The sequence below is a fragment of the Pipra filicauda genome, unplaced genomic scaffold, assembly GCF_003945595.2.
Source record: "Pipra filicauda isolate LSUMZ 115617 unplaced genomic scaffold, ASM394559v2 scaffold202_size1376763_pilon, whole genome shotgun sequence".
Taxonomy (NCBI): domain Eukaryota; kingdom Metazoa; phylum Chordata; class Aves; order Passeriformes; family Pipridae; genus Pipra; species Pipra filicauda.
This window is the reverse complement of record NW_024104313.1, coordinates 857,638-883,267: the sequence shown is the minus strand read 5'-3', so window position 1 is coordinate 883,267 and position 25,630 is coordinate 857,638. Positions and strand designations below refer to the sequence as shown.

Genomic DNA, 25,630 nt, shown 5'->3' with positions numbered 1-25,630 from the left:
GCAAAGGCATGAAGAGCCATAGGAGTAGTGACTTCTGCCGTGGTTACTTGTAGCCCTCTTTTCTCCTTGCATGCATCCAGTTCAAGGGGTGAAAAAAGGAGCAAGGCTGTGAATAAAGTGGGACAAAGAATTGTGAATAGTGTGGAGGTTTCCTCTGTGCTGGGAAACTTTTCAGTAGTCTGTCTATCAGATTTGTTGGCTCTATGATGACACCGAATAGGGCTGTCAGTCTGCAGCATCTGTGGTTTGGGAGAAGCCTGAGGTCACGTCAAGAATTGTGCTCAACCTATTTTCCTGTTTGCCAAACTATCTGTATGACTGATAGTGTATCAGCAGTGAAAGGGTTTAAAATTATTTTATTAACTTAGGATCATAACTATAGTGGGGAAAATTATTTAAGTATATAGAGTGTTACCATACTTTGTTGTTTTGCTTTTTTTCCCCCCGTGCATTTAAATGAAGCAAGATGTAATCTCTATTCTTCATGTATTGCATTTTCTTGTTTACATGTGCAAGATTGGGATGAATGACTGATTGCTCCACCTACACACACACATGAAGTGCTAGTTGAGATGTCTTTGGTATTTGTAGCAGCAAGGATTAGTCTATGTTGTGTGCCTGCTTCAGTTGTTTTTGTGTCTGTTAATTAGTGCTGTCTGTGTCAAGGTTGGTTTTACTATTATGTAACCTAGTGAGATTGACCCTTTTGGAATGCAAACCGTACTATGACGAAAAATGGTATACTGAATATAAGGGAAAGGATAAGGGATGTGCAGTGATTTTTATTTCAGGGAACTAATTGGGATTTTTAGAGGCCTGTAAAGATTTGGCTTCCATGACAACCATATTTCTAAAATAATATGCAAACCATTCTTTCATACTGCATCCAGAATGCATTTAGAAGACAATTTTTCATACTACCTACTGCTAGTCAAGTACGATGTTAATCTCTGTCAGCACAGGAAGATGCAGGTACCTCAGCTCTTGTTTCTTCATTTGCCTCGTTGGATTTACTGTTGTATGTGACATTTATGTTTGCAGGGCTGTTACTTTCCAAGTTCTCATTCTCTCAAGTGTTATCTACATTCATACTGTGTTTAGTCTGTAATCTATTAACTAAATGATTTTTGAATTATTAAAAATAACTTAGAAGCTTATTTATTTAAAGAGTTGATAATAGTCCCATGCTCATTCCTGGCTGACTGCAAGCATAAAGCCAAATAGCAATGTTTAACACCTGAATTTGAGCGTTGCTGAGTTCTTAATGTTCATGCATGTTCAGTCGAAGAATGCTGTGTGTAAGGTCACATCAACTTGCCGTGAACCTTGATCAGGTTTATTCTGGAGCTGGACAAGATGCGATATCACTTTATTGTCCTTATGAATGTCTCCTGCTATCTCAAGGTAGGAGGAAACTAGTTCTGTTCCTTCTGTGTCCTGCTAATATTCAATGCTATTGAATGTCATGTGTTGCTTTCTGATGTGGTATATGTTTATGGTTTATTCTGCCCTTGGCTTGTATGTGCTGCTGGTTTACTTGCTGATGGGTTCTCTGAGAGGTTTTTGCCATTTTGGCTATAAAACATCCATCCATTAGGTGGTAATAAAGCCATAGTTACTTATGCCTCTGTAACTTCTCAGCCACAGCGTAGAACATGCCATGGACATGACCACTGAGCTTTTGGGATGCTCCAAATAATGCTGAGTAATGAAGCTCCATTGCCTCACATGGGTTTTCCAGAGGTCACAGAGTAGTAGTCCAGCATCAGGTGCTTAGGCATCAGCTTCCACTAAAAGCATATTTAACTTTTATAGCTTTGCTTTCATGGTTCTTGTAGACTATGACTTTATCTAAAAGACAAACTGAAACTTTGGGATCAAAACCAGTTGTTAACTTCTTCTTATCTATTATCTAGGAGTGGAACTGTCTGCCAGAAGTTTGTGTGTGGGAGAATGGGAGCAGAATAGCTTTTACATATTCTACCTTTTGTCAGAGGTCTGTGATTTATTTATAGTTGAGCCTAGCACCCTAACACTTTCTGTCATATCTCTTGTCCCAGTAGTATGTAGCTTTTCTTGGTGTAGCTTAAATTTTCCTGAAAATCCAACAAGATGTGTTAGTACAGATTTTTCATAAGTAGTTTTTAATTAAATATACTTTATTTTTTCAGTGGGTAGCTTGAGACCTTAGGATATGATTTGTGCTGGTGCCAAGACCTTAACTGCAGCACTTACTCTTTGGATGATACTGTGCTATGTAGTGCTCAACCATCTTTAGTGAGGAGAACATCTTTCAGAACTTCTTATGGAAAAAAAAAATCAGTTTAAATTTCTTTTTCCCCCAAATAGGAGCTACATATAGTTAAAGTTGTAAAAAGTAGCACTAAGGAAGAAGCATGGGGACTGGAGTCAGTGAATGTTTTAACATTAGTAGTTAAGAGAACTGGGTTCTAGCTGGGCTGGGTGAAGTTCTCTTAGCTCCTGTTTCTGCAGTTCTAAACTTTGATCCGTTTGCAGCTTCACCTGGTAGGCTTAAACATGGATGTGGAAACCTGACAAACCCATCAACATTTTCACACTTTTTTCACATTGCCGAGCAAAGGCAGAATTAAATAGGCCTGTTGATCTTTCTTATAAAAATAAAATATAACATAGTTTTAATAAAATAATTTATCATCGGAAACTCAGATATTAATCTACTGTAAATGCTGTTACATCACAATTTCAACTTTGCATAAAAATGTATAAGAATCCAAGATGGAAAAATTAGATAACCTTTTTCTGTTTCCAAATTTACTAGTAAAAAGAACAGAAAGTTCTGAGTATTATTTTTTCTAAGATGAGAACATGAAGAACAGCCAAAACTCTTACAAGAGCTCTATTTTTTTAATTTTCTTATATTTATTTCTTGTTGGTGTAACTTTCAGAAGTCTTAGTAGCTCTTAGCATTACTTGCAATAAAAAGATATGAATACTGCTTTGCTTTTTGCATAATTTATTTTTCAATCATTGTTTGACAGTTTCTTCTTTTTGAGGTTTACCATATTTTTATAATTGCTCAGCAGGTGCTTCAGCACCTCACCACTGTTTCAACAGCTTTCGTTAGATTTTTCTGTGACTTTGCCTTTCTGTTGTAAATGTAGTAAGCACATAGAAGCTTCTGCCCAAGAAAATAGGAGAATTTTGGGTAAAATGTCAAAGTAGTAGTAATTCACAAAACTGATTCTGGTAGTTTCCAGATCTTGAGAAGCAGATAATTTTCTTTGACTTTCTCTCTTAAGCTAAAATTTGCTAGTGAGTGCGGTAGTGCTGTAAGGAACTTTGTAATGGACAGCACTGGCTGATGAGACATGTGCTTGAGGCCTGTTGTAGAAATGAAGTGTGTCCACACTTGCTGGGTCCTTCTGTTCTAATTAAAAAGCTTAATTGAGAGTTACCAAAGGGGAAGAGTTGTCATTGGGAATCAGTTAAAGCGTAGCTATTTAGCTCTAAGCTTTACATTAGTCTTTTCCCCAATAATGACTTTTTTATATTTTTCCTTGTTGATTTCTGGAGAAGTAGTGGTTCCTTTGTCACCGTGAAGTCCTGCTCTAAACCACTATTTGTGTTGCAACAGAAATACTTGCCTTATATTTCTCCCAGGAGTTAGCTGATCTAGAATTTATTGTGCTTGGTTCTTAACTGTTAGCAAGGTTGTTGTAGTATAAACCTGTAGTTTGGAAGTGGGTGGCAAGGGGTTCGTAGCAGCCTTGAGTGTCTGTATTTGGGCAGCTGTGCTACAGGTTGGTCTTCAAAGATAAACAAGGTGTAAATAGCGAGCAAAGCATGGCTTTTAAAGTGCTACTGATACATCGTGACTATTTTCTGATGGAGTTTTAGTGTTTCTATTCATAGGTTAATTTGTAAATAAGCTACTGGAGCTACATAATCAATCAGTTCTTGGTGGTGATACAGGTATTACCTTAACCATCTTCCTGCCCAACTATTTTGCTTTTATTATTTCTGCAAGTAAAAATTTGCATTGGTTTTGCAGTTGACTCCGATTAGAATTCACTATTGTCATCTCCTGACATCCATCACTTCCCCTCCGTGGACTAGGAATGTCTGCCATATGAAACTTGCTAGTGTAACATTTGGTCTCCTAAGCAAAATTAAAGTGGTTGAAGTTGGGAAAAATCCTGCAAACAAAGACATTCCGGCTAAGCTGGATCGTTTCAGCAGCACCAGTGAAGAACCAAGGGCCCTACTTTCAGTTATACCTGTGCATCTTGGTTGCTGGTGACTTCTGGCCAAGTGGAAAGCGGAAGGGACAGACAGTCCTGTAAATTGCTTCAATGCAGCCAGAATCGAGTGACTGAAGGCACGATTTCACTTTACACTCAACAGGTTGCTTTCTCCCCTGGTTTATCTACAAAAGGAAGCCAAGGTCCTCCACTGCATTCTTTCTGGATCTAGCAGTCACGTGTCTGACAGCTAAATGATGCACCAAAATTGTTTTTTTTTCCCTGTCAGCTTGGTGGCTGAGGTCACATGATGGTTGACTTCTGTGCACAGAGGGCAGGGATGTGCAACATGGGAGGCAAAAGGTGCACGGGAACAGATTCCCCTTCTTGTGTCATCTTACTGTGACCATAATGTTGGTAATTTCTGAGGTTCTGTACTGTAAAATATTGTATGAGTAAGCTTCATTACATTTCCTACTTGATTTTCAAAGTTTTTCTTTTTATTATTACCTCGTGGCTTTTATGCTCTTACAAGTGTCTCTGCCATAAACTGTTCTAATGAAAACTTAGATTCTGTAAGATTTGCATCTGCAGACTTACTTGATGAAAGATGCAAGTGCTTTTTTGCATTTTGTGTCAGCAGTAAATGGTAAAATTACTATCTGTTCTAAGTAAATTCTCTGCCCTCCCACTTCCTGCCCAGGTGTCATCCTTTTTTCCCCGGCATGCTGGTGGTTCATCCCTAGATGACAGAGACAAATGATCACATGTTCTGCCTTTGCCCTGATTCCTCAGGGAGAAAAAATTGTAGCTATGTACAGCTAAATTTGAATATGAATATTTCTTAAAACTGAAATTGTTAGGCTGGTACTGTATCTTCTTTAAAATGTAGTTTTGAAATACTTAGTGAATACAGAAAAGCCCTAGATTTTTGCCTTAAAATGTTCTTTTAAGACAACATGACAAAATATTTTTTCATTTACTCGGATCACCTCCAGGCATTATTTTTAGGATCTCTGTCTCCTTCAAACTTTCTTCCAATTTTAAGGTAAGTTAGAATCACAGAATATTCTGAGTTGGAAGGCACCCACAAGAACCACAGAGTCCAGCTCTTTAGTGAATGGCCCATATGGGGGTCAAACTAATGACCTTGGTGTTATTAGCACCATGCTCCAACCAACTGAGCTAATCTCAGGTTGATCAAGTTTTAAGTTTGTGTTCTTTCCTGCTGTTCATTTTAGCCTTGACATTTGTGTGCTTTAAGTATTATCTGCTTTTATGGTTAGAGAAATCAATGAAAGGTTGAATGTGACCCTCATAAATATTTATGTCTTAGCTTTCAGGAGAGCTGGGAAATGGATGCATTTAACTAGATAGGATTAGTCATCTCCTGTAGAAAGGAAGAGTAGTGCAGCTATAAGGGTGATCATAGGAATACACAAATTGAGTTAGAGAAGCCTGCTTGAAAAACAGAAATGGAAGGAGTTAGCGATCTTGCTTTATACTTACCAACTGAAGGAAGAGTTGGGGAGGCAGCAAGTTCTTCAGAGAAGAATGTTATTATTTGTTTGCTTCGTTTCTGCCTTTTTTTATTTATATATACCAGAAGGAATGGTACTCTGAAGTTCCTCTTTTCCAGTAGAGGGTACTGTTAGATGATTTTCTGCCGGGCTTTATTGTCAAGTTAAGTTATCTACAGTAAAGTAATGGCTACAAGATTCCTTGTGAACTAGAAACTTGGAACACCAAAACTGTTGTTATTGTTCTCCCTTCTAACTTGAAGTTGCTTTCAGATATTTTTGTTCTACTGGTGGGATGTAGAAAGGCAACAGCTAACAGATACTGCTTCCAATTCCTTACCCAAAACCATGTCATTCATTTGCTAAGAAGTGATATTTCCCAGAAGTACTAAAACTTTTTTTTTTTCCTCAGGAGGAAGCTGATTCAGGCTTTAGTACAGATGTGGTGCTTTTTACAAGTCTAATTGCATTTGCCCTTCATAATTTGAAGACTTTCTTGTTTGTTTCAAATTTTTACACTAGAAGAACTTTAAGGAGGACTGTATCTGCAGTTTATCTTTGTGGTAGTGATTCTTGTTCAAACAAAACCCCAAACTTGGTACTTTCCTCTAGCTTATCCAAATTATCTTGAGGATAACAAATTATAAAGCCAAACATATCCTTAGTTTCAAGTGTAATTTAATTATACTGTTAAAAATCTTATGAAGTATATTACCAAGTTTCTAAGAGTCCTATTAATATGTTGGCAGCAATGACAGGTTATTGGTGACTAAGATTTAACGTTGACTGCTCAAAAGTGCTGAGCTCGGGTGTCTGAGATTCAAATGTGAAAACAAGGTCAAGTATCTTCATTACTGTTTTTCAGTTTTAACAGATGTAGAGTTGGGTACCTAAAAATTCTGTTTGCTCTTTGCATTACCAGCAGCTGGGAGATGATGACAGTTCTTATCAGAATATTGTTTATCTTTGATATGGAATGATTGTGACTACCTTTAGGTAGAGCTACCTTAACTTTAAAAAGATGTGATTGGCAGTGTGTAGTGCCTGTGTTTTCTGCTAGTCTAGCTAATTGGGAATAGACATAAATAAAAACAGACTATGTAACTTTGTCTTCCTACTTTCCGTTTGTTATTTTATTTCCAGTGATAAATGACTGCATTTTTCCAAAGGCTTATGGCCTTTATCAATAGCAGTGGTTACCAGCCTTTTGCTCCCTCTCCTACTGCTTCAAATTTCATACGACAGTTTTACCACTGACCCATTTTTGTTTGCAGACCTTTGAAAATCTATAATATTTATTTCAGTTTTCATGATTGAGCTGGAATTGTAGATACATTGCTATCACAGTTAAAAAAGTAAAAATAAAATCCTGTTGTCATCTGCATATGCAAATTAAAGAAATTTTGTATTCTGTCTTTTCAGATTCTGGTTGAAATGCACCCTGGTGTAACATGAAGTAGTTACTTTTTGGAAATGTTCTTGATTTGTTGATTTTTTTTTTTTTTTTTTTTTTTTTTTTTTTTGGTGCGTTCCAGAGCTGTCAAGGTATTTTGCTTTGGTTGTTGCTTTTACCATGCTGCTCTTGCAGCTTTCCCAGTATTTCTGATTTAGGCATCCTGGCTACTATCTTTCCTGTGTTCCTAGGGTAAAATTGCTAAGAAGCATTTTGCTCATTAAAATTGAGGCTAAGAGCAGCCTGTAAACAGACTGCTGTGAAAACTGTGTACTTCTAGTTTTCCTTGTAAGGATTGGGTTTAGACTGTTATTGTCAAATAGTAGCAGCAGTTGTCACATTTCTAGCTTTCACTTTTCCAGTGTATGGCTAATTAAGATTAGGATGGTCCTCAGTGATGGGGGGGTTGCGGGAATCTGCAGTTCTTGGTGGCAAAGAAGAAATTAGCTGTGATTAATGTTTCCCAACTCTGGTTGCAACAGTATTTAGGAACCACAATTCTGTGTAATAACCAATAGTATGATCTGATTCGGGTTTGCCAGCACTGCATTTTGTAGGCTGGCAGATTTAATTAGTCTGTGGTTAGTTCATGACGGTAAATAACACACAAACATTGCAAATGCTATGTCAGTAATCTGTAAAAATTATGACTGGTTTTAATAGCAGAGTGTTCCTGCTGATGATCGTGTATGTCTGGTGTTGTACGGATGAGAAAAACTGATACTAGCATGTAGCTGCTTTAGTTCAGACCCTCTATATTTAGTGCACTGTTGTTCAATAAGGCTTGCTCTGGTGAAACTGAGTCTTTGTGTTCACTGGCACTGATCTGAGTTCTGAGCTGAGGTGTAGTCTTTGCACACGAACCCTAAACTGAGCATGCTGAATTTTTAAACTTGGGTTGCAGCCTGTGCCTTTGTCTCTCTAAGCAGGCTAGCCAGCTTTGGTTAGATCATCTCGTCAGCTGCTAACAGGAGTGGTTCTGTAGAGTGTGATTGCTGTTTTGTGATCTGACTTCAAGTGCTGCATGTTTTCTGCATGTGATCTGACTTCAAGTGCTGCATCTCTGCTATGCTTTCTACCAAAGTAAAGAACAGCTTACTAAATTACCCAGAAAAAATGGCCAAATGTTAAGTTAGTCATACTGGATGTTGCCGTATAGGTAAGTGTGTAATTCAGGTGTGAGGTTGGAGGGTGATTTGAATACTTCTGGCATTCATGCCTTCTCATTGGACATAGCAAGAAACAAAGAAAGTAGAATTATGGAAACATTTAGGTTGAAAAAGACCTCTAAGATCGAGTCCAACTGTAAAGTAATACATCCACGTCCACCACTAAACCATGTCCCTGAGGGCCACAGCTGCAGGTCTTTTAAATGCCTCCAGGGATGATGACTGAAGTGACCAACTTATGTTCTTTAAAGATTGCCTAATTCAGCCTGGTGAAGAGGTTTGATCGTTATATTTTTTGAAGAGGTTGCTTACTTAAAAACAGAAGAAAAACAGTGTTTTCACTAGTCTTTCATAACGAGGTAACTTATCCTAGTTTAAAACTGCCTTGGACACCTAATGCAAGTGCCACAGGATGTGTTCTGCCAGGCCCCACAGGACATCAGCACTCCATCCTATGCCTTGCCAGGCCAGTGAGATCACTGAAAAAATAAATAGCTTCATAAGCACTGAAACTAATGACTTCTGTTTTATGTGGTTTAGTCTCTTGTGGTTGATTTGCCTTCGGCAAAATCAGAGGGGTGTTCTCTAAGTGTTTTCTGCAGTAGGGCTGTTTGCAAGAGGTCTTAGGAATAAAATTTTTCTGGTGCCAAAAAGATGTGAACTTGAGTTGCACTTTCCCACCTCAGCTCTTACAAGATCCATTTTTCTTTTTCACCCGCCTATTTTCACAAGATTTGTAGGAACAAAGTAAGACTTTTTGTTGTGTTTGGTCAGTGGGTGTTGGTTAAATTGGATTGTTGGAAAACACACCAACAGCACAATTTCGGAAGGCAAGGAAACTAGACTAAAAGTGTTGGTAATTGTGTGGTTGCCATTGTGATTAAATTCACTGTAGGGCTCTCCTTAGACTACAGGTGGTGCTACAGTACCACCTGAGTCATTTTTCTTGGGTAACCTCTAACCTTCTTGGGTAATCTCTTTGCCTGCTACCTTCTCAAAGCTCTAATGTGAGAAGAGTATTTCATGCACTAAATGTTCCTGTGGCTTTGTAGAGAACATAATTGTTCTGCATGCTAAGGTATTTATTTCTGTTTATAGCTAAAGATAAACAAAAAGTACAGTATCTGTTTGTTTTTGTTTTGTTAGCCTTAGTGCTGTTCTATTAGCTGGCAATATTCTGGCATGTTTCTTGCTGCAGTAATTCAGACTCGTTCCACCAGAGTAAGTAACATTCCTTATCTGCCTCAAAAATAGAGGCAAGTAAAATGTCATTTGTGATTCAAGTGAAATTGGAGTTACAGGGTACTGGTGCTACTTTGATTTAGATCAGTGTCTTTGCCTCAGTGTGTTTTACTGGAGTTATTGAGAGTTATATAGAGTCAAGTTGTTATTTGCGTACCTGCTTCAGAAATACATGAGAGGATGGAGGCAAACTTTCTTTTCTCTCTTTGAAGCTACTGGTCTGTGTTCTTGTCCCAGGTATGTGTTAAAGCAAGAGAATTCCTTGTATGGCACCATTGGGGAGCGATGATATTTATATGTGGTATCAATGGCATTAATATACTTAATGTTAAGGTCTGTGGAAAATACGTTCAGGTGTCCTATACTAGATAAGTTTTGTGAAGGGTAGGAGAGCCTTTTCAGTCAACTGAGAAGTTACCTTTGTGGTATGCACGGGTTAAGGGGTTGGAGGATGGAAGGGAAAACCTCTGCTGTTGTTCCTGCTGCTGATTAGATTGACTGTCTTGCATTATATTTGCATATTTGAATCTTTGTTTCATATACCTCTTAGTTTAGGCTTGCAACAAACTTTTTCAGAAAGAAATATATTCCTTGTACATGTATGTTTACACTATGTTCTCCTCTACCTATACCATCGTCTTTGTATGTTGCCTATAATTTGTTCGATTAGAAAGTTGTCCATATGGGTGTGAAAACTTGGGGTAAGTGTACGTGGATGTGGCAGTAAAATATAGAAGGTTGACTGTGACTGGGTTTTATGGATGAATTGCCAGTAAAAGTTCTTTAGCTTGAACATCATGGTCTGTCTTGTTCTCTACAGGAAAGAGTGCAAATCAGAAGATGCTACTTGCAAGATCTCTGAATGTGACCCTGAGGAGTTATCAGATGAAGCAAGTGCTGACACCTTCTATGGAACCTCTCCTCCTAGTACACCCCGCCAGATGAAGCGTATGTCAACAAAGCATCAGAAAAATAACATTGGGAGACCTGCTAGCCGCTCCACTTTGAAAGGTAGGTGTGGTGTCTTGAGGTTTTTTCCCAAAATGATCATAAAGTCATAGCAATAGCCTGTCATTATCTGATGGAGGGGGATATACAGAAGATGGACCCAGATCCTGAGGTGCAGTGAAAGGGCAGGAGGCAGCTGCCGTAAGTTGCAACAAGGGAAAAAACTCTTTGGGGTATTAAAAGAAAGCTTTTGCTATGAGAGTACTCAAACAGTGAACAGTTTGCCACAGGGATTTTTGGGTTGTTAAATATTCATCTCAGGAGATTTCTAAACCAGAACTGGATAGGATCATGAGCAGGCTAAACTAGTTTTGAAATAAACCAAGCTTTGACCAAGAAGTTGGAAAAAAATGACCTTCAGAGGTATTTTTCAGTCACTTTTTTTTTCTGCGGTTCTGTGATCTCTAGTAATGGTGTAGTTGCTTCTCTGCCCAAATTTCATGTTCTGAAGCACTTCACAGGCTGTTTATTGAAAAATGCAGTTTTTGGTGATTACTCTTTAGTGTCACCGAAGCAATTAAAGTGTAGTTACTCCTGCTTGCTTCTGCTCACTCTTCAGTCATAAAGTGATAACAAGAGGAAAAACCAAAAGATACTTGATAGGTGGTTTTTTTTCCTAATTCCACTAAGTAATGATATCTAATAATAAAACTTTTGCATCTTAAAGTATGACTTTTTAAACATTTTTTTATTATAAGCAGATACAGAATATGGGAATTGTTTGTTGAAAAGGCAATTTAAAAACCATTCAGTAGGTACATCTTTTCAAACTGTCCTTCTAAGAAAAAAAAGAAAAATGTGCAACTTTACTGGTTTTGTTGAGCTTGGATAGGTGTAAAAAAGCCATTTAAGATTTTATGTTCAGTATTTTCATACAGAACATGCCTAGTTTTGTGTGGGGGGGTGTTGTTATTTGTTTGTTTAATTTATTTTGTTTTTTTTTTTTTTTTTTTTTTTAAATACTTCAGACAAGATTATTTGCCAGAGTTATGGCAGCTTGACTGTTTTCAGTTGATGTTTTGGAAGCAATTTATAAAGTTGCTTCACATGAAACAGGAAACATTATCACAGAGTGCATGGCAAGGATTACATTTCTGAGGTAAAATGTAGGGAAGAAAAAGGTAAATTGTTTAGTGTGAATAAGGGAATACAGTCAGTTCTTTAGTTGCATAGAGCTGTGGAATGCAAGTTCATAATAAAAGAAGGGCCAATACAAACATTTTCCAAAGCTTCTGGTTTCCTTTCACTTCATACAACCTCCAAATGACGTCACTGAAGAGAACATGTACCAAAAGACCTCTTCCTTATACTAAATTGAAGAGAAATATTGTTGTTCTTGCCAGTTAACTGTAGGCATTGGAATTATTAATCTTCTTTAACTTTGCTAAAAGGCACATTTAAAACCCAGGAAAACTCTTCAATTGTAACATTAACTCTATTTAGTTCTGTATTTAGTGATTACATAAACTTTTCTTGCTTTTGGTGATTATTTCTTCTTGTTTCTTTCTGTGCTTTAAAAGAAAGTTAATTTCTAAACAGAGACATTGTGGTACTAAAGAACTATAATGTATTATATTTAATTGGTAGCCTTTGCTGCTGAACACATATTGAAGATTGATAGCTTTATGAGAAATAGGGAGTTGTTTAACCCTGCTAATAGATTTTGATTTTTTGGAGCAAGGTCTCTCTATTTGTGAGAGAATGGTTCTTACTTCTGGCATGAGAATATCCTGTTCTTGGTTGCTGTGTGTCTTAAAATATGTTTGGGTTTTTTTATGATGAATTGGGTAGTGCTGTATAAAATATCTTCTTCTGTAAGGTTCATAAAGTTCATTTTTTTCCCTTTGCCTATGTGAACAATCTCAGAGAAGTTATTCTGTATCATGGAGGAAAAAAAAAAAGCCACCTCAAAACCTAAAACTTGCGGACTGGTTGGTTGGCCTTGAATGTGTGTGCATATGCTCTTATTGAAATAGAATAGGTTATACTTCTTGTAAGAAAATTCATTCAGGGATTAGTTTGATGTACACTTTAAAAATAAATTTGAATTACTTTTCAGATGTTAACAAATAACAGATGTAAGGTATCTCTCCTTTATTTAGACAACTGAATGAATTTTGGGCATTAGGGCCTTACTTACTTGCACCTCTGATATTTAATTTGTCACACCAAATTTCTTGTAACTGGCATATAGTGTCAAAACCTAAATTTTTGCAATAATCTGTTTAGTTTCTGAATTGTTTCTCCTGTAGCCCACAACCTCTGGGAATCACGTTTTCTAAACTAAATGTATTTCAGAGGTACTCATAAGACATCTTTGTATCTCCTGAGGCCATAAATACTTGCTTACTTACTGAACTGTTAGGTTCTCAGGTGCTATGTACAAAGCATTGCCTATGTCTACTTTCTAGTCTAAAACTTCTGCAGCTTCATACTTGAAGGAGAACCACTGCTGACCCTACTTTCTTACCCCCATCAGGTTCCTCACGTTCATTTTATCATATTTTCTTTTAATGACCTTTAAGATCTTGTTCTACCACGTGCCCTCCCTCACCAACCAACAATGACTTGGTTGTGAAACCTCCTGCCCCCTGTAGCATTAAAGGTAATTCTAACTCAAAATTTATTAGTACAGCTGAACTCTTTTTACAAATTAATTTAAGTCTGTATTACAATACCGGAATAAAATTAGTAGCAGGAACTCATACAGTTATAGCACTGATATTTATTGCAGAGCTGTCAGGTGCATTTGAACCATCGGTGTCTGTTTATTTTATAAAAAGAGGCTTCTGAAACAATTTGTAGATTATTGTGCCTCTACTTTGTTAAGAATGATGAACATTTAAGTATTATTGCACTTTGGATGTGTAATAATGAATACTTTTTAACTTACCTTTCTTTCAATGTGTTTTGGTGGAGTGGGGAGATCTGAAGATTAAGGGTGAATGAGAATAACATGTTAAAAATAGAAACTGAAGGGATCTAGACGACCCTCTATGTAGAATGTAAGTTCAGAAAGTGATCTTTAAAAATCTTTAAAAAGATTTTAATTTATTTTGCAAGGTCACCAAGATCCTCAATATCAAAGTGCTGTTAGAAGTTGATTAATTTCTAATCTACCTTAAAGTCTACAGAAGGCTTCCCAGAACTGAGATGAATCTCCCCAAGAGGCAGGATTGGTGCATTCAGGCTGAAATTTATGTATACTCCAGTTTTTATGAAATTGCATGTGCAATGGAGTCTCTTTAATTGTCTTTGACTTTGATCCTTAATAATGCTTTGTTGCATTTTGAGTTTTTGTTTGGGAGGTTGTGTGACAAATGTGTAGAAAATGAACTTGGAAACCGTTCTTTTCCTTTTGATCATACTCTGTTCTCAGTAGATGGCATAGTCAGGATAATGAAAATTCTCTGATGTCCTTTCTACAAAAGAGGTAAAGCAAGAGAAAAAAAAAATCCTGTGGTGCTACTATTGATTTAGATTATAGTAATGGTAACTTTTAAGAATGTATTTTACTTCTATCCATGCCTGTTTTGTTTTATTGGTATTAAACAATGTTATGCTCAACCTAAGAAATGAGATCGGGTGCTGACTTGAACAATGCTTTTTTTTGTTGCTGCAGTCACATCCTTTTTCTTTTCTTACAGAAAAGATGAGTGTGCCAACTCAGTCTTTGCATAAAGACAGTGGGAAAACGATCGAGAATGTGGAAGAGCACAGCTATAAGCAAGGGAAAAAGATCAGAGATGCTCTAAGGACAACAGAACGAGATCATAAGAAAAATGTGCAGTGCTCATTTATGTTAGACTCAGTTAGTGGGTCTCTGCCAAAAAAGACAATTCCAGATGTTGATCTCAATAAGCCTTACCTCAGCCTTGGCTGTAGCAATGCTAAGCTTCCAGTCTCTGTGCCCATGCCAATACCCAGAACTACACGCCAGACTTCTAGGAGTGATTGCCCAGCAGATCGTTTAAAATTCTTTGAAACCCTGCGGCTTTTGTTAAAACTTACCTCAGTCTCAAAGAAAAAGGACAGGGAGCAAAGAGGGCAGGAAAACACTTCTTCTGTCTGGCTGAACCGATCTAATGAACTGATCTGGCTGGAGCTGCAAGCATGGCATGCTGGCCGGAGCATTAATGACCAAGACCTCTATCTCTATGCAGCCCGTCAAGCTATCCCTGATATCATCAATGAAATCCTCACCTTCAAAGTGGACTATGGAAGCTTCTCCTGTGTAAAAAATGGAGCCAGTCTCAATGGTACTTCAGGAGAAGGAGTTTGCAAATCAACACATGGAACTAGTGCTTTGGGTTACTCGAGTTACCATGAACACCTCCATCGCCAGCGGGTCTCATTTGAGCAAGTAAAGCGAATAATGGAGCTGCTGGAGTATATAGAAGCACTTTATCCATCTCTTCAGGCTCTTCAAAAGGACTATGAAAAGTATGCTGCAAAGGACTTCCAAGACAGGGTGCAGGCACTCTGTCTATGGTTAAATATTACAAAAGACTTAAATCAGAAGCTAAGGATTATGGGAACTGTATTGGGCATCAAAAATCTTTCTGACATTGGCTGGCCAGTGTTTGAAATTCCTTCTCCTCGACCATCTAAGGACAATGATCCAGGGGATGAAGATGTTTATAGGGAAACAGAAGTAAAGGAATCCTCAGGAACTTGCACAGAGGAGAGTGATGGGGAAGAACAAATCTCTGAGGAGAATGTTGAAGAACTTAGACAAGCCATTGAGAACAGTTTTACTAATAAGCCAAATTTTGACTTTCAGGACCATTCAAGGAGGCTTGATAGGCTTGAATCTGAGGATGACTCCACCTCTTGGGTTATTCCAGAAGGCAGTGCTGAGGGAAGCTGCAGCCAACACTGTTTGACCTCTATTTACAGGCCGTTTGTTGATAAAGCACTGAAGCAAATGGGGTTGAGGAAACTGATTTTAAGACTGCACAAGCTAATGCATGGTTCATTGCAAAGGGCTCGTATGGCGTTGGTAAGGAGTGATCACCAGCTGGAGGTAGGTTGCTACTAGTGTAAACGGATAACAGGAGTACCTCCTTGCTCTGTTTCTAGCTGCACATGTAGGAATTGGGATCTTATGAAAGTTTTGGTTGTTCTGTTGGTCTTTGAAAGACAGTGTATATTATGAGGCCCAGTTCTTCCACCAGAAATGAGTCTGTTGTTTGACCTGAACTACAGTTTGCGTGAAGCCCAAAGCTGGTTCTGTGTTATTCTCTGTAACTGAAATGACATTTTTATGATAACGTCTTTATTCATTATGTTTTCTAATGTCTAAGGCAACAAATCTGAAAAACTACAGTGAAAAATTAAGCACAATAGTTGGGTTGTTAGGAAAAATCAGCTATGGAGGTGGTCATTTTTCTTCAAGACTTGATATCTTTCTGCAAGATATCTTTTATAAAAATGTCACTACAGTTCTGGGTTTTTTCTCATCTAAATAAACAAAGTATTGTGATGGCACATTATGCCTGGGGACAGATAGGATAAATGAATGGACTCTCAACCTTGAAATCTGTGAAAACAAATCATGTTAGCATGTTGCATTCTTCAGCTGGCTCTTAGTTTAATTATTGTTTTTCTTTGAGTCATTTTATATTCTTAATTAAGAATTGTTGTGAGTTAATAAAATCAAATTGGGAATTAAGCAGTAAATGAAGGACAGTAGGTGAAGTTTCATATTGTAAGATGTGGTCACTACTTCTTTCAAGGCTGAGTATTGTTTCTAAATATAAACTGTTATCTAACTTGTAGACATTTTTATACTAGAAAGAGTTGGTGGTAAGGATTACTTGCCCTCCTTGATTAAAGTGGCACTGTATGTGGGACCTAACCATAAATTCTAGATGAAGGCATCTCTTGGCCAACATACCCATTCTAATACAGATACCATATGTGGTCTTTGATATGTTGTTGATATCTTAATGTTGACTGTCACATTTGCAAAAGGAATAAGAATTGTCTATCTCCCTCAGAGGTTATTTTTTTAGGATTAATAAATTTATAAAATAATTTGATTTTGAAAGTTTTTATTCGTACTGTTCATAGTGTAGGTATTACTGTAGAAATGAAGCTATAAGTTGAATTTTTATTTACTCTCTAATTGGTTTCAGTTTGTGTTCTAGAAAATTTGCATTAGAAATACATAAAGATTTTCTTAGAGTCAAGCGCATGAGAAAAACTTGCAGATATGTTACAGTAACCAAAAGCACCCCAAACCACGTATACTTAGAAAGTTCAGCTTCATATGTAGGCAGAAATACCTTTAAAAAAATCAAGGTAAATAAGACATAGTTTGAGAGAATTGAAAACCACTTGGAGTATATTTATGGAACTGCTAAATACCTCAAATTTTGACTACATAAGGGCTCTTAAAAAAAGTTAATGAAATATTAAGTAGCTAGAGTCTTTCCTGCAGCTTTGCAGAATTAAACTGTTTGGTACTTTAGTGTTGGATGACTTTCGTAAGATGTAAGGTGAATCTTTTCTCCCTCCTTCTCTACCCTTGTGACTGCTTTGAATGTTCATTTTCAGTAATTACATTTTTTTGGAATATTGTTCTTTTTTAAGAAATGACTTCATGACTTAAAGTGAATGTTAGAAAACTGTAGACTTCTTTCCTGCTCCAAAATTTAAAGAAGGTTGTCAAAAAAAAATACACTTTGTCAGAAGTATGGTACCCACTGCAGCAAAAGATGATGTTGTACTAAAATGGAAGAAATGGTTTTGAATTGCTTGGTCTTTGCAGTTGACAATACTTTGGGGGTTTCTTTTAGTGCAGTTTAGTTTGATATTTGTGTGCAGACAGAGTTGTGAGTATTCTGTTAATCTTTGTTCCTTCTGTGACTTTGATATTTTGATACTGTGTTTACATGTGTACTTACACTTTACAGTCTCTAGACATACTTTCATGTCTGTTGTTGCTTAAACACTGTCTAAATCATGTCTAAAATGTGCTTTCTGGAGTCTTCCACTGTGTATATTTTAATGCTCATTTCATCTTAAATATGTGTAAATTTTTATACAGATGGCTATTTTTAGTGTTAAGTTTGATTCGTCATAGACTCTGATACTTTCACAAGGCTCTAGGCACTATACAGTCCATTTTGTGTAGAAGTTGTACAATTTGATTCTTAACGAAGATGGTTAATAGTTCTTACTTTAGTTTACAAAATCAGAGATATTGTTTTATAGAACAGTATTTAAGCTTGTGTACCCTGTTTCTTGTTTATTCTACTTGCTGCACTTTTGAGTATGGATTCTATGTATGATCTCAATAAATGGCTTAGACTTTTTCTTGGTTTTTTTTTAAGAACTATCTAGTAAATACTTGAAACATTTCAGATTAGCCCTGCAGAAGATTGATATGAGTCAAATTGAACAATAGAAGTTTAGGTGTCTAATACTAAGCCCTAATGTCATCTGCTGTTATCCTTGATGTTAGAAAATGATATAACAAATGTATTCAATTTCATTGTTATTCTTGCTCATAGACCAGCTCTTTAATATTTCTTATAAGAACTAAATTTTAAAACATTATATTTGCATCACAGTGAGGACTGTATTTCTTAAGTTTTTGTCATACTGTGAAAGTGTAGTATTTTCATGATTGTTGTTAATGAAAACTTCTTGTATAAAAATCTTTCCCTGGTGCTATTCTAGTGCTATATATCTAGAGCTAGTTTATTTTTAAGAGAGTTAGTAAAAAGAAGACATTAATATTCCATCTAAGAAAATACATTCTTACATGTGTATTAATTTTCTACTAGATAATAAGCTTCAAAGTTGGTTAATTTTTTTTAACTTTCTAGGGAGTACTTTATGATTGATCTAATTTCTGGTAATGTTTTTCTCTCTTTTGTAGTGATGTTACTTGGCACTGAAGAAAAACCTAAAAAATGCTAGTTATGTCTGCTATATTAGTGAAGGATATTTAAGTGTCGTAGTTAGCAGTATGAAATGAGAATAAGAATAAAACAAACTTAATCTGAAATAAATCTTATCCTTAGATGATGACCGGTGTGTTATCATCTTTAGAAGATGCACATGTACCTTAGTCCAGCTTTTCTTTCTGAATTAAACCCCAGAGTGCCTCCATGTACAGCCTTGCTTAGAATGTTATCACCAGATACTTCCGATGTCTAGGATGTTTATTTCAGATAATCTCAACTATTTTCTCTAACTAAAAAATCATTTTCTTTGAATGTAATTTTCATTTAAATGAGAAGTTATTAAAAAAACCAAAACAAAACAACTTAATCTCTTTATATTTTATCTTTCTTTTTCAAACAGCTTCAATTTAAAATCTATCAAAGTTCACAAGTTATTTTTTTAAGTATTTTGGCTAGTGGCATTTTCTTGAATATAGCATTCAATTTTAATGTGGAGTTTTATGTAATATATGCGTTATGTATTTGAAAGAGAACAAGGTTACTCACCTGATATAGCCAAGTGCACACTTGTTTCTCTAGATACAGGCATAACAAACATTAAGTAAGAGATTTTCTTCACTCTAAGGGTCAGAATTGTTTTTCCTCAGACTGGTGATCCTTAAAAAAACACAAACAAACAAACAAAAAAACCAAAACCCACAAAAAACTACCACAAACCCCAACTTTAAGAAACCCCCAACAATATAAACATGGAACTTCTGTGGTTGACTTGCCAGTTAGTAGAATATTACCTTTTAAAAATAGACTTTTATGATACTACTTTAAACAAATGCAAAATCCAAAAGAATTTTAAGGATGCTTTTCACGATACCTCTTTCTTTTTACAGTTTTCAGAGTTTCCAGATCCCATGTTGTGTTCAGATTATGTGCAGTTACTAAATTTCCCACCTTGTTGCGAGCAAAAATGCAGCGCAGTATCATGGGAAGAGTTGAAATCCATGGATTTACCTTCCTTTGAACCTGCATTCTTGGTCCTTTGCCGAGTCCTGCTCAATGTTATCCATGAATGTCTCAAGCTAAGATTGGAACAAAGACCTGCTGGGGAACCATCTCTTTTGAGTATTAAACAGGTTTGCTTCAATTGTTTTTTTAATATGTATTTTGTGTTGGAAATTACTTTGTCATTTCATTATGATACAGTTGTCAGTTTAAAGAAGATTAGTGTAAGAAAACACAATGCATAATTATGTAGTAACTTTTGTAAGTAGTCTTGTATTTCATATGGAGATCTGCTTTTTACATAGTAAACAACTGGTCATATATACCTCTCTGATTTAGGCTTCCAAATCAAAACTGGTGATTAAAAAAATTATTAACCAGCGAAGGTAAATGGTATTTGTTCCATTTGCATTATAAACTATATATCCTTCTTCAGCACATCTTCCTCCATTTGCGTTTCTCTGGCAATGTAAGCAGGACTGGGGAAGTGATTCTTCCCCTGGACTCAGCACTGGTGATGCCACACCTGGAGTACTGTGTCCGGTTCTGGGCCCCTCAGTTCAGGAAGGATATTGAGGTGCTGGAGCAGGTCCAGAGAAGAGCAACAAGGCTGGTGAAGGGACTTGAGTGCAAGTCCCATGAGGAGAGACTGAGGGAGCTGGGGTTGTTCAGCCTGGAGAAGAGGAGGCTCGGGGGAGACCTCATCACTCTCTACAACTCCCTGAAAGGAGGTTGTAGCCAGGTGGGGGTTGGTCTCTTCTCCCAGGCAGCTATCAGTAAGACAAGAGGGCATGGTCTTAAGCCCTGTCAGGGGAGGTTTAGGTTAGATATTAGGAAGAAATTCTTTACAGAGAGGGTAATCAGACATTGGAGTGGGCTGCCCAGGGAAGTGGTGGATTCTCTATCCCTGGAGGTTTTTAAGATGAGACTGGGTGTGGCACTTAGTGCCATGGTCTAGTAACCACGGTGGTAGTGGATCAAGGGTTGGACTTGATGATCTCAGAGGTCATTTCCAACCTGGCTGATTCTATGATTCTATATGTGTCTTTGTTTTGATTGTTTTTCTCTTGCAAATGTAAGACATCTGCTAACATGCAGTAGTCACATAATGAAAGTTAATTAAGAAGAAAAACAACAACAAAAAAAGATCTTTTCCAGCATATTGTATTATATAAATATCTGATATTTGCTGCGGGTAGTGACCCAAGATTGTCAGTCATGTCACTGTTTGAAAATACTGTATGAAGATTTATTTTCTGGTGGCTTTCTGGTACAATGAAGGCTGTTTAGACCAATACTATTTTTCAAAGTGTAGTCTAGGATATACTAGATTTGTCTGATCACCCAGCTCCCTGGCAAGCATAACCAGATCAGGGTTTTATCAGATCATCTTTAAGGGTAAACATTTAAATAAGCTCTTGGACTGATTATGATTTCACATTCCAGTTATTTGCTGCTCCAGAATCAATTGCTCTATTACTTTATGGTCCCAAATGAATTTGTCCTCTCTCCCTCCACCCCACTCTTCCCCTTTCTTCCCCCGTTGATTGAAACCTACAATTTCAACCTTAACAGTGATAGTAACAGTAAAATATTGCATAGCATGCTCTGTTTTTAAGCAAAATATATCCTCCAGAGACTGGAGATACTTTTTTGCCCTTAACATTTTGTGTGCTCCTTGTGGACTTCCAGTTAAGTAAAAATTACACTTTCTTCCTGGAAAACAATGCGTTTGTTACAGACTGTTTTGGTGGTGTATACTGCCTTGCTATTGACATTTGAAAAATGAATTCAACTCAGCAAATACTTGGTGTCCCATGCAATATATCTGAACAGGCAAAGGAGCTGTGGAGGATGTTTCACAAATAAATCTGTTTGTTTCCTGAAGAACTATAATTTCTAAAATCTCGAGCAAGCTTAAGGAGACTTTAATAGCAGACAAATTGTTAATTGTTTTCATTTTGATTTTTGATGCAAGCGAGGCATTCAGCTTCGCGGTCCTCAAGGCACCCTTTTTTTTCTCCTGCATCCGGAGAGATGTCACAGAGACCTGGAAAAATTAGAGGACTGGGCAATCGCCAACTGTATGAAGTGTACAAGGGCGAGTTCCAGATTCTGCAGCTGAGGCAGGGCAACCCTGGTTGTGTGTATAGACTAGGGAATGAGATGCTGAAAAGCAGTGCTGCAGAAAGGGACGTGGGTGTCCTGATTGGTGGCAAGTTGAATCTGAGTCAGCAGTGCCCTGGCAACCAGGAGGGCCAACCGTGTCCTGGGGGGCATCAGACAAAGCGTCGCCAGCCGGTCTAGGGAGGGGATTGTCCTGCTCTGCTCTGCACTGGGGCAACCTCACCTTGAATATCGTATGCAGTTTTGGGTGCCACAGTATAAGCAAGATATTCAGCTATTAGAAAATGTCCAAAGGAGGGCAACAAAGATGGTGAAGGGCCTTGAGAGGAAACCGTATGAGGAGTGGCTGAGGTCACTTGGTCTGTTCATCCTGGAGGAGACTGAGGGGAGACCTCATTGCAGTCTTCAACACCTCACAAGGGGAAGCGGAGAGGCAAGTGCCAATCTCTTCACTCTTGTGACCAGTGGCAGGATTCAAGGAAATGGCATGGAACTGAGTCAGGGGAGGTTTAGGTTAGGTGACAGGAAAAAGTTTTTCACCCAGAGAGTGGTTGGTCACTGGAACAGGCTCCCCAGGGAAGTGGTCACAACACCAAGTCGGACAGAGTTCAAGAAGCATTTGGACAACTCTCTCAGGCACATGGTGTGATTCTTGGGGTGTCTTGCACAGGGTCAGGAGTTGGACTCAATGATCCCAATGGATCCCTTCCAACTTAGCATATTCTATGATTCTATGTCTGTAAGTATCTGAAGGGAGGGTGTCAAGAGGACAGAACCAGGCTCTTCTTGGTGGTGCTAAGCAGTAAGACAAGAGGTACAGGGCAGAAACTGCTGCACAGGAAGTTCCCCCTGAATATGAGGAAGATCTTTACTGTGCGGGTGACCAAGCGCTGGAATAAATGACCCAGAAAGACTGTGGATTCTCCCTCACTGGAGATATGCAAGAACCATCTGGACACAGCCTTGCACAATGTGCTCTAGGATGACCCTGCTTGAGCAGGGAGTTTGAACCGGATGACCCAGTGTGGTCTCTTCCAACCTGACCCATTCTGTGATTTCAGGTCCTTGTTAGGTCGGATCCTGAATACTTGCAGTGAGAGAGGGATTCCACTACTTCTCCAGCCAGTCTGTTCCAGTGTTTAATTTTTCTCCCAGTAAAATGGAGGTTTTTTCGTCCTTATATTTAGACAGGATTTCCTTGAAGCAGCTTGTACCTGTTACCTTTTGCGGGGTCACCATGCATCCTTGTGAAAGGAGTGCCCTCATTTTCTCTGAAACTACCCTCTAGGCATTGGAAAAACGTGATGAGATTGTCTTTGCATATTCTTTTCTCAAGGTTGAATAAACCCAATCCCTTGAATTGTTTGTTGTACAGAAGGAACATAGCACAGTCTTGGTTTTGTAGTGACTGACCTAGTGGGCCCTACTTGAGGCACTGAGACCTTTAAGTGTTTCCTGCTCTTTGGTACTATTTGAAATGTGTAGGAGTACAGTTTGATTGTATCAAGCATACTACTCCTGTTACTCAACTTTTCCAAGGTGAAGTTAAATTTTTGTACTACTAGCAAGTCAGTTATATTTAAGAAAAATAAATCTGATATTCAATTGAAAGTATACACACAAAAAGAAAACCAACACAGATTATATGCTTCTTACAATGTGCTTTTTCTCCTCTCCTTTCTCTCTAGCTTCATTTTTAGCCTTCTTGTCCATATTTCACTTTCAGCACTAGCTTTGGTAATCCTGGTGATGCTGTAATATCAGAGAGCTGTTCTCTTTTAATGGCAATTTGCCATTATTTGGTGGTAGTGTGGTACCTGAAGAGTTCAAGATGGTTCTCAAATTCAGCATTTGTGCTGAGAATTGGATGGGCGTATGTGCACGTGGGTTATTTCTGTTTGGCCATTAAATTAGGTATTGTTTGTCTTGCCCCACCTGCTTTGAGAAAATGATTTATTCTATGAACTCCCTAAACAAAAAGCAACCCATCAAACAAACCAATAATAGTGATAATATTTTCAATTTAAGCTGTGCATTTTTTCATGTGCTCATTATACACTGTGTTTTTGTTTGCCCATTTCCTTATGAGTGTCAAAAGTTGACACTTAAAATTAGAACTACAATTTTTTTGTAAATCCTATATTCTGTTATTTAATAGCATGTCCCTATAAAAGAGTATTATTTAAATAAACCCCTATATTTTTAATGAAGTTTTGTGAGTTTATTTTGGAATAGACTTGGATCAAATGGCAAAAAAAAATCCCCATAGGTTAACACAGAGTAAACTGGATGTTATTGACTGGAGAGTGACAAAGCATGCTAATTTTTAAATATATGACATGTTAGTGATATAAGTGTGTTGCTTTGGATTTCTACCTTATAAAAAGTTTTTTCCTTTTCCACTGAACTTGCTAAGTTTCAAACACAGAGATCAGACTATTAGCTTTGTTTCCGCTGCACACTGGGGAGCAAAACATGTCTTCTGGACTGTAAAACATTCCAAAGACTCTTGTTGTACTAAGAGCATTCTTATGTTTTTTGCTGTTGTGCCATTATCATTTCTCATACATTGACTCCACTATATTGATATATTACTTTGCCAGGATAGCCATTGTAGAAGATTTTTAAAAGCATATTATCCAACCAACAATTCCATTCCCTCTGACACTCCAAACCTCTCGTCCTGTCTCTTGATTTAATGAAGTTGTTGCTCAGAAAAGATCAGGGATTGTCAGACCTGAAGACTAATAACGATTTCAGAACCATACACACTGAGCACTGGAAGGACTTCTGAAAGAAAGGCATTTGTTAGTGTAGGTTTGAAAGCCTCCTTGCTCTTTGTGTTTGTGCATGTCTCTTGAAATAAAGACTAAGCCTTCAGGGAGGGGTGAAGGCTGTTTGGCCAAAGGCAACCACTTCTACATTTGCTCGTGTTAGTTTTACCCAGGGAAGCAACAAAAAACCCCATGATCTGTTTTCAAATCTGGTATGGATTTTGGAGTTATGGGCATCTGCCCAGTCGATTAATAGTGAATTTACTGTAGTAAAACATGTCCCACAGGTCTCTAAGCATATGTAAAACACATTGCATATTATTCCTGACTTGCTTGCATTTAAACTGGTGATATGATGACTATGAGCCCTTTTGCCCCTTTATAAACTAATTATCCATTAAGTTGCTTGCTGTGGCCCTGTGCAGGGAGTAAAGTCTGAGACATCTGCCTCCATCTTCATTTACAGTTATGTAGTACATAATGGAATTGCAATTAAATAATTCTGGAAAACTAGTCACATCTTTTCTGCAGATATGTAGAGCAACCATATTCATTTCAAAAAGCTGTAGAAATCACGTAGTGACAAACTAACTTATTTGGACAAAGTGAACTGACAAATTAAGCTTTCAGTTCCCAGGGAGAATTTAAGAGAAATGTCTTGACTGATGGCAGTTTTTTTGGTTTTCTCTTGCAGCTAGTGAGAGAGTGTAAGGAGGTTTTGAAGGGTGGTCTGTTAATGAAGCAATATTACCAGTTTATGTTACGGGAGGTGTTAGATGACTTAAAAAAGATTGATTGCAACATTGATGCTTTTGAAGAGGACCTACATAAAATGTTAATGGTAAGCTTCAAAAAGGAGAGTCCAATTAAATGTATTAATCTGAATACTGCTAATAAATTCAAGTAAGTCTATTAATCTGAATACTGCTAATAGAAATCTGTTAAGTTAGGTGTAATTATTGGGAGTTTTTTGGGGCTTGGTGCTTTTTTTTGTTTGGTTTTGGTTTTTTGGGAGTTTTTTGTTTGTGGTTTTGTTTTTTTTTATTTTGTTTGGCTTTTTTTTTTGTTGTTGTTGTTCTACTTTGATATAATGTTATTTATTGTTTTAATGGACTTGTAAAGGTAACAGAAGCCAAGGCTGTCTTAGCAATTATTTTAGCAATACCCATTTTTGTTTACTGAACTGTGGTAAAGTA

At 37.4% G+C, this 25,630-nt stretch overlaps 1 protein-coding gene across 5 annotated transcripts in view; it reads left to right on the top strand.

The window, feature by feature from the left end:
- The window catches only part of MAP3K4 (mitogen-activated protein kinase kinase kinase 4), a 68,012-nt gene that overhangs the window by 2,968 nt on the left and 39,414 nt on the right, over positions 1–25,630 (top strand). For all 5 annotated transcript variants that reach the window (XM_027729499.2, XM_027729497.2, XM_039380804.1 and 2 more), the window contains exons 2-5: positions 10,428–10,618; positions 14,263–15,641; positions 19,422–19,664; positions 25,129–25,275. In XM_027729499.2, the coding sequence (XP_027585300.1) occupies positions 10,428–10,618; positions 14,263–15,641; positions 19,422–19,664; positions 25,129–25,275 (1,960 nt within the window). The remainder of the gene's footprint in view (positions 1–10,427; positions 10,619–14,262; positions 15,642–19,421; positions 19,665–25,128; positions 25,276–25,630) is intronic.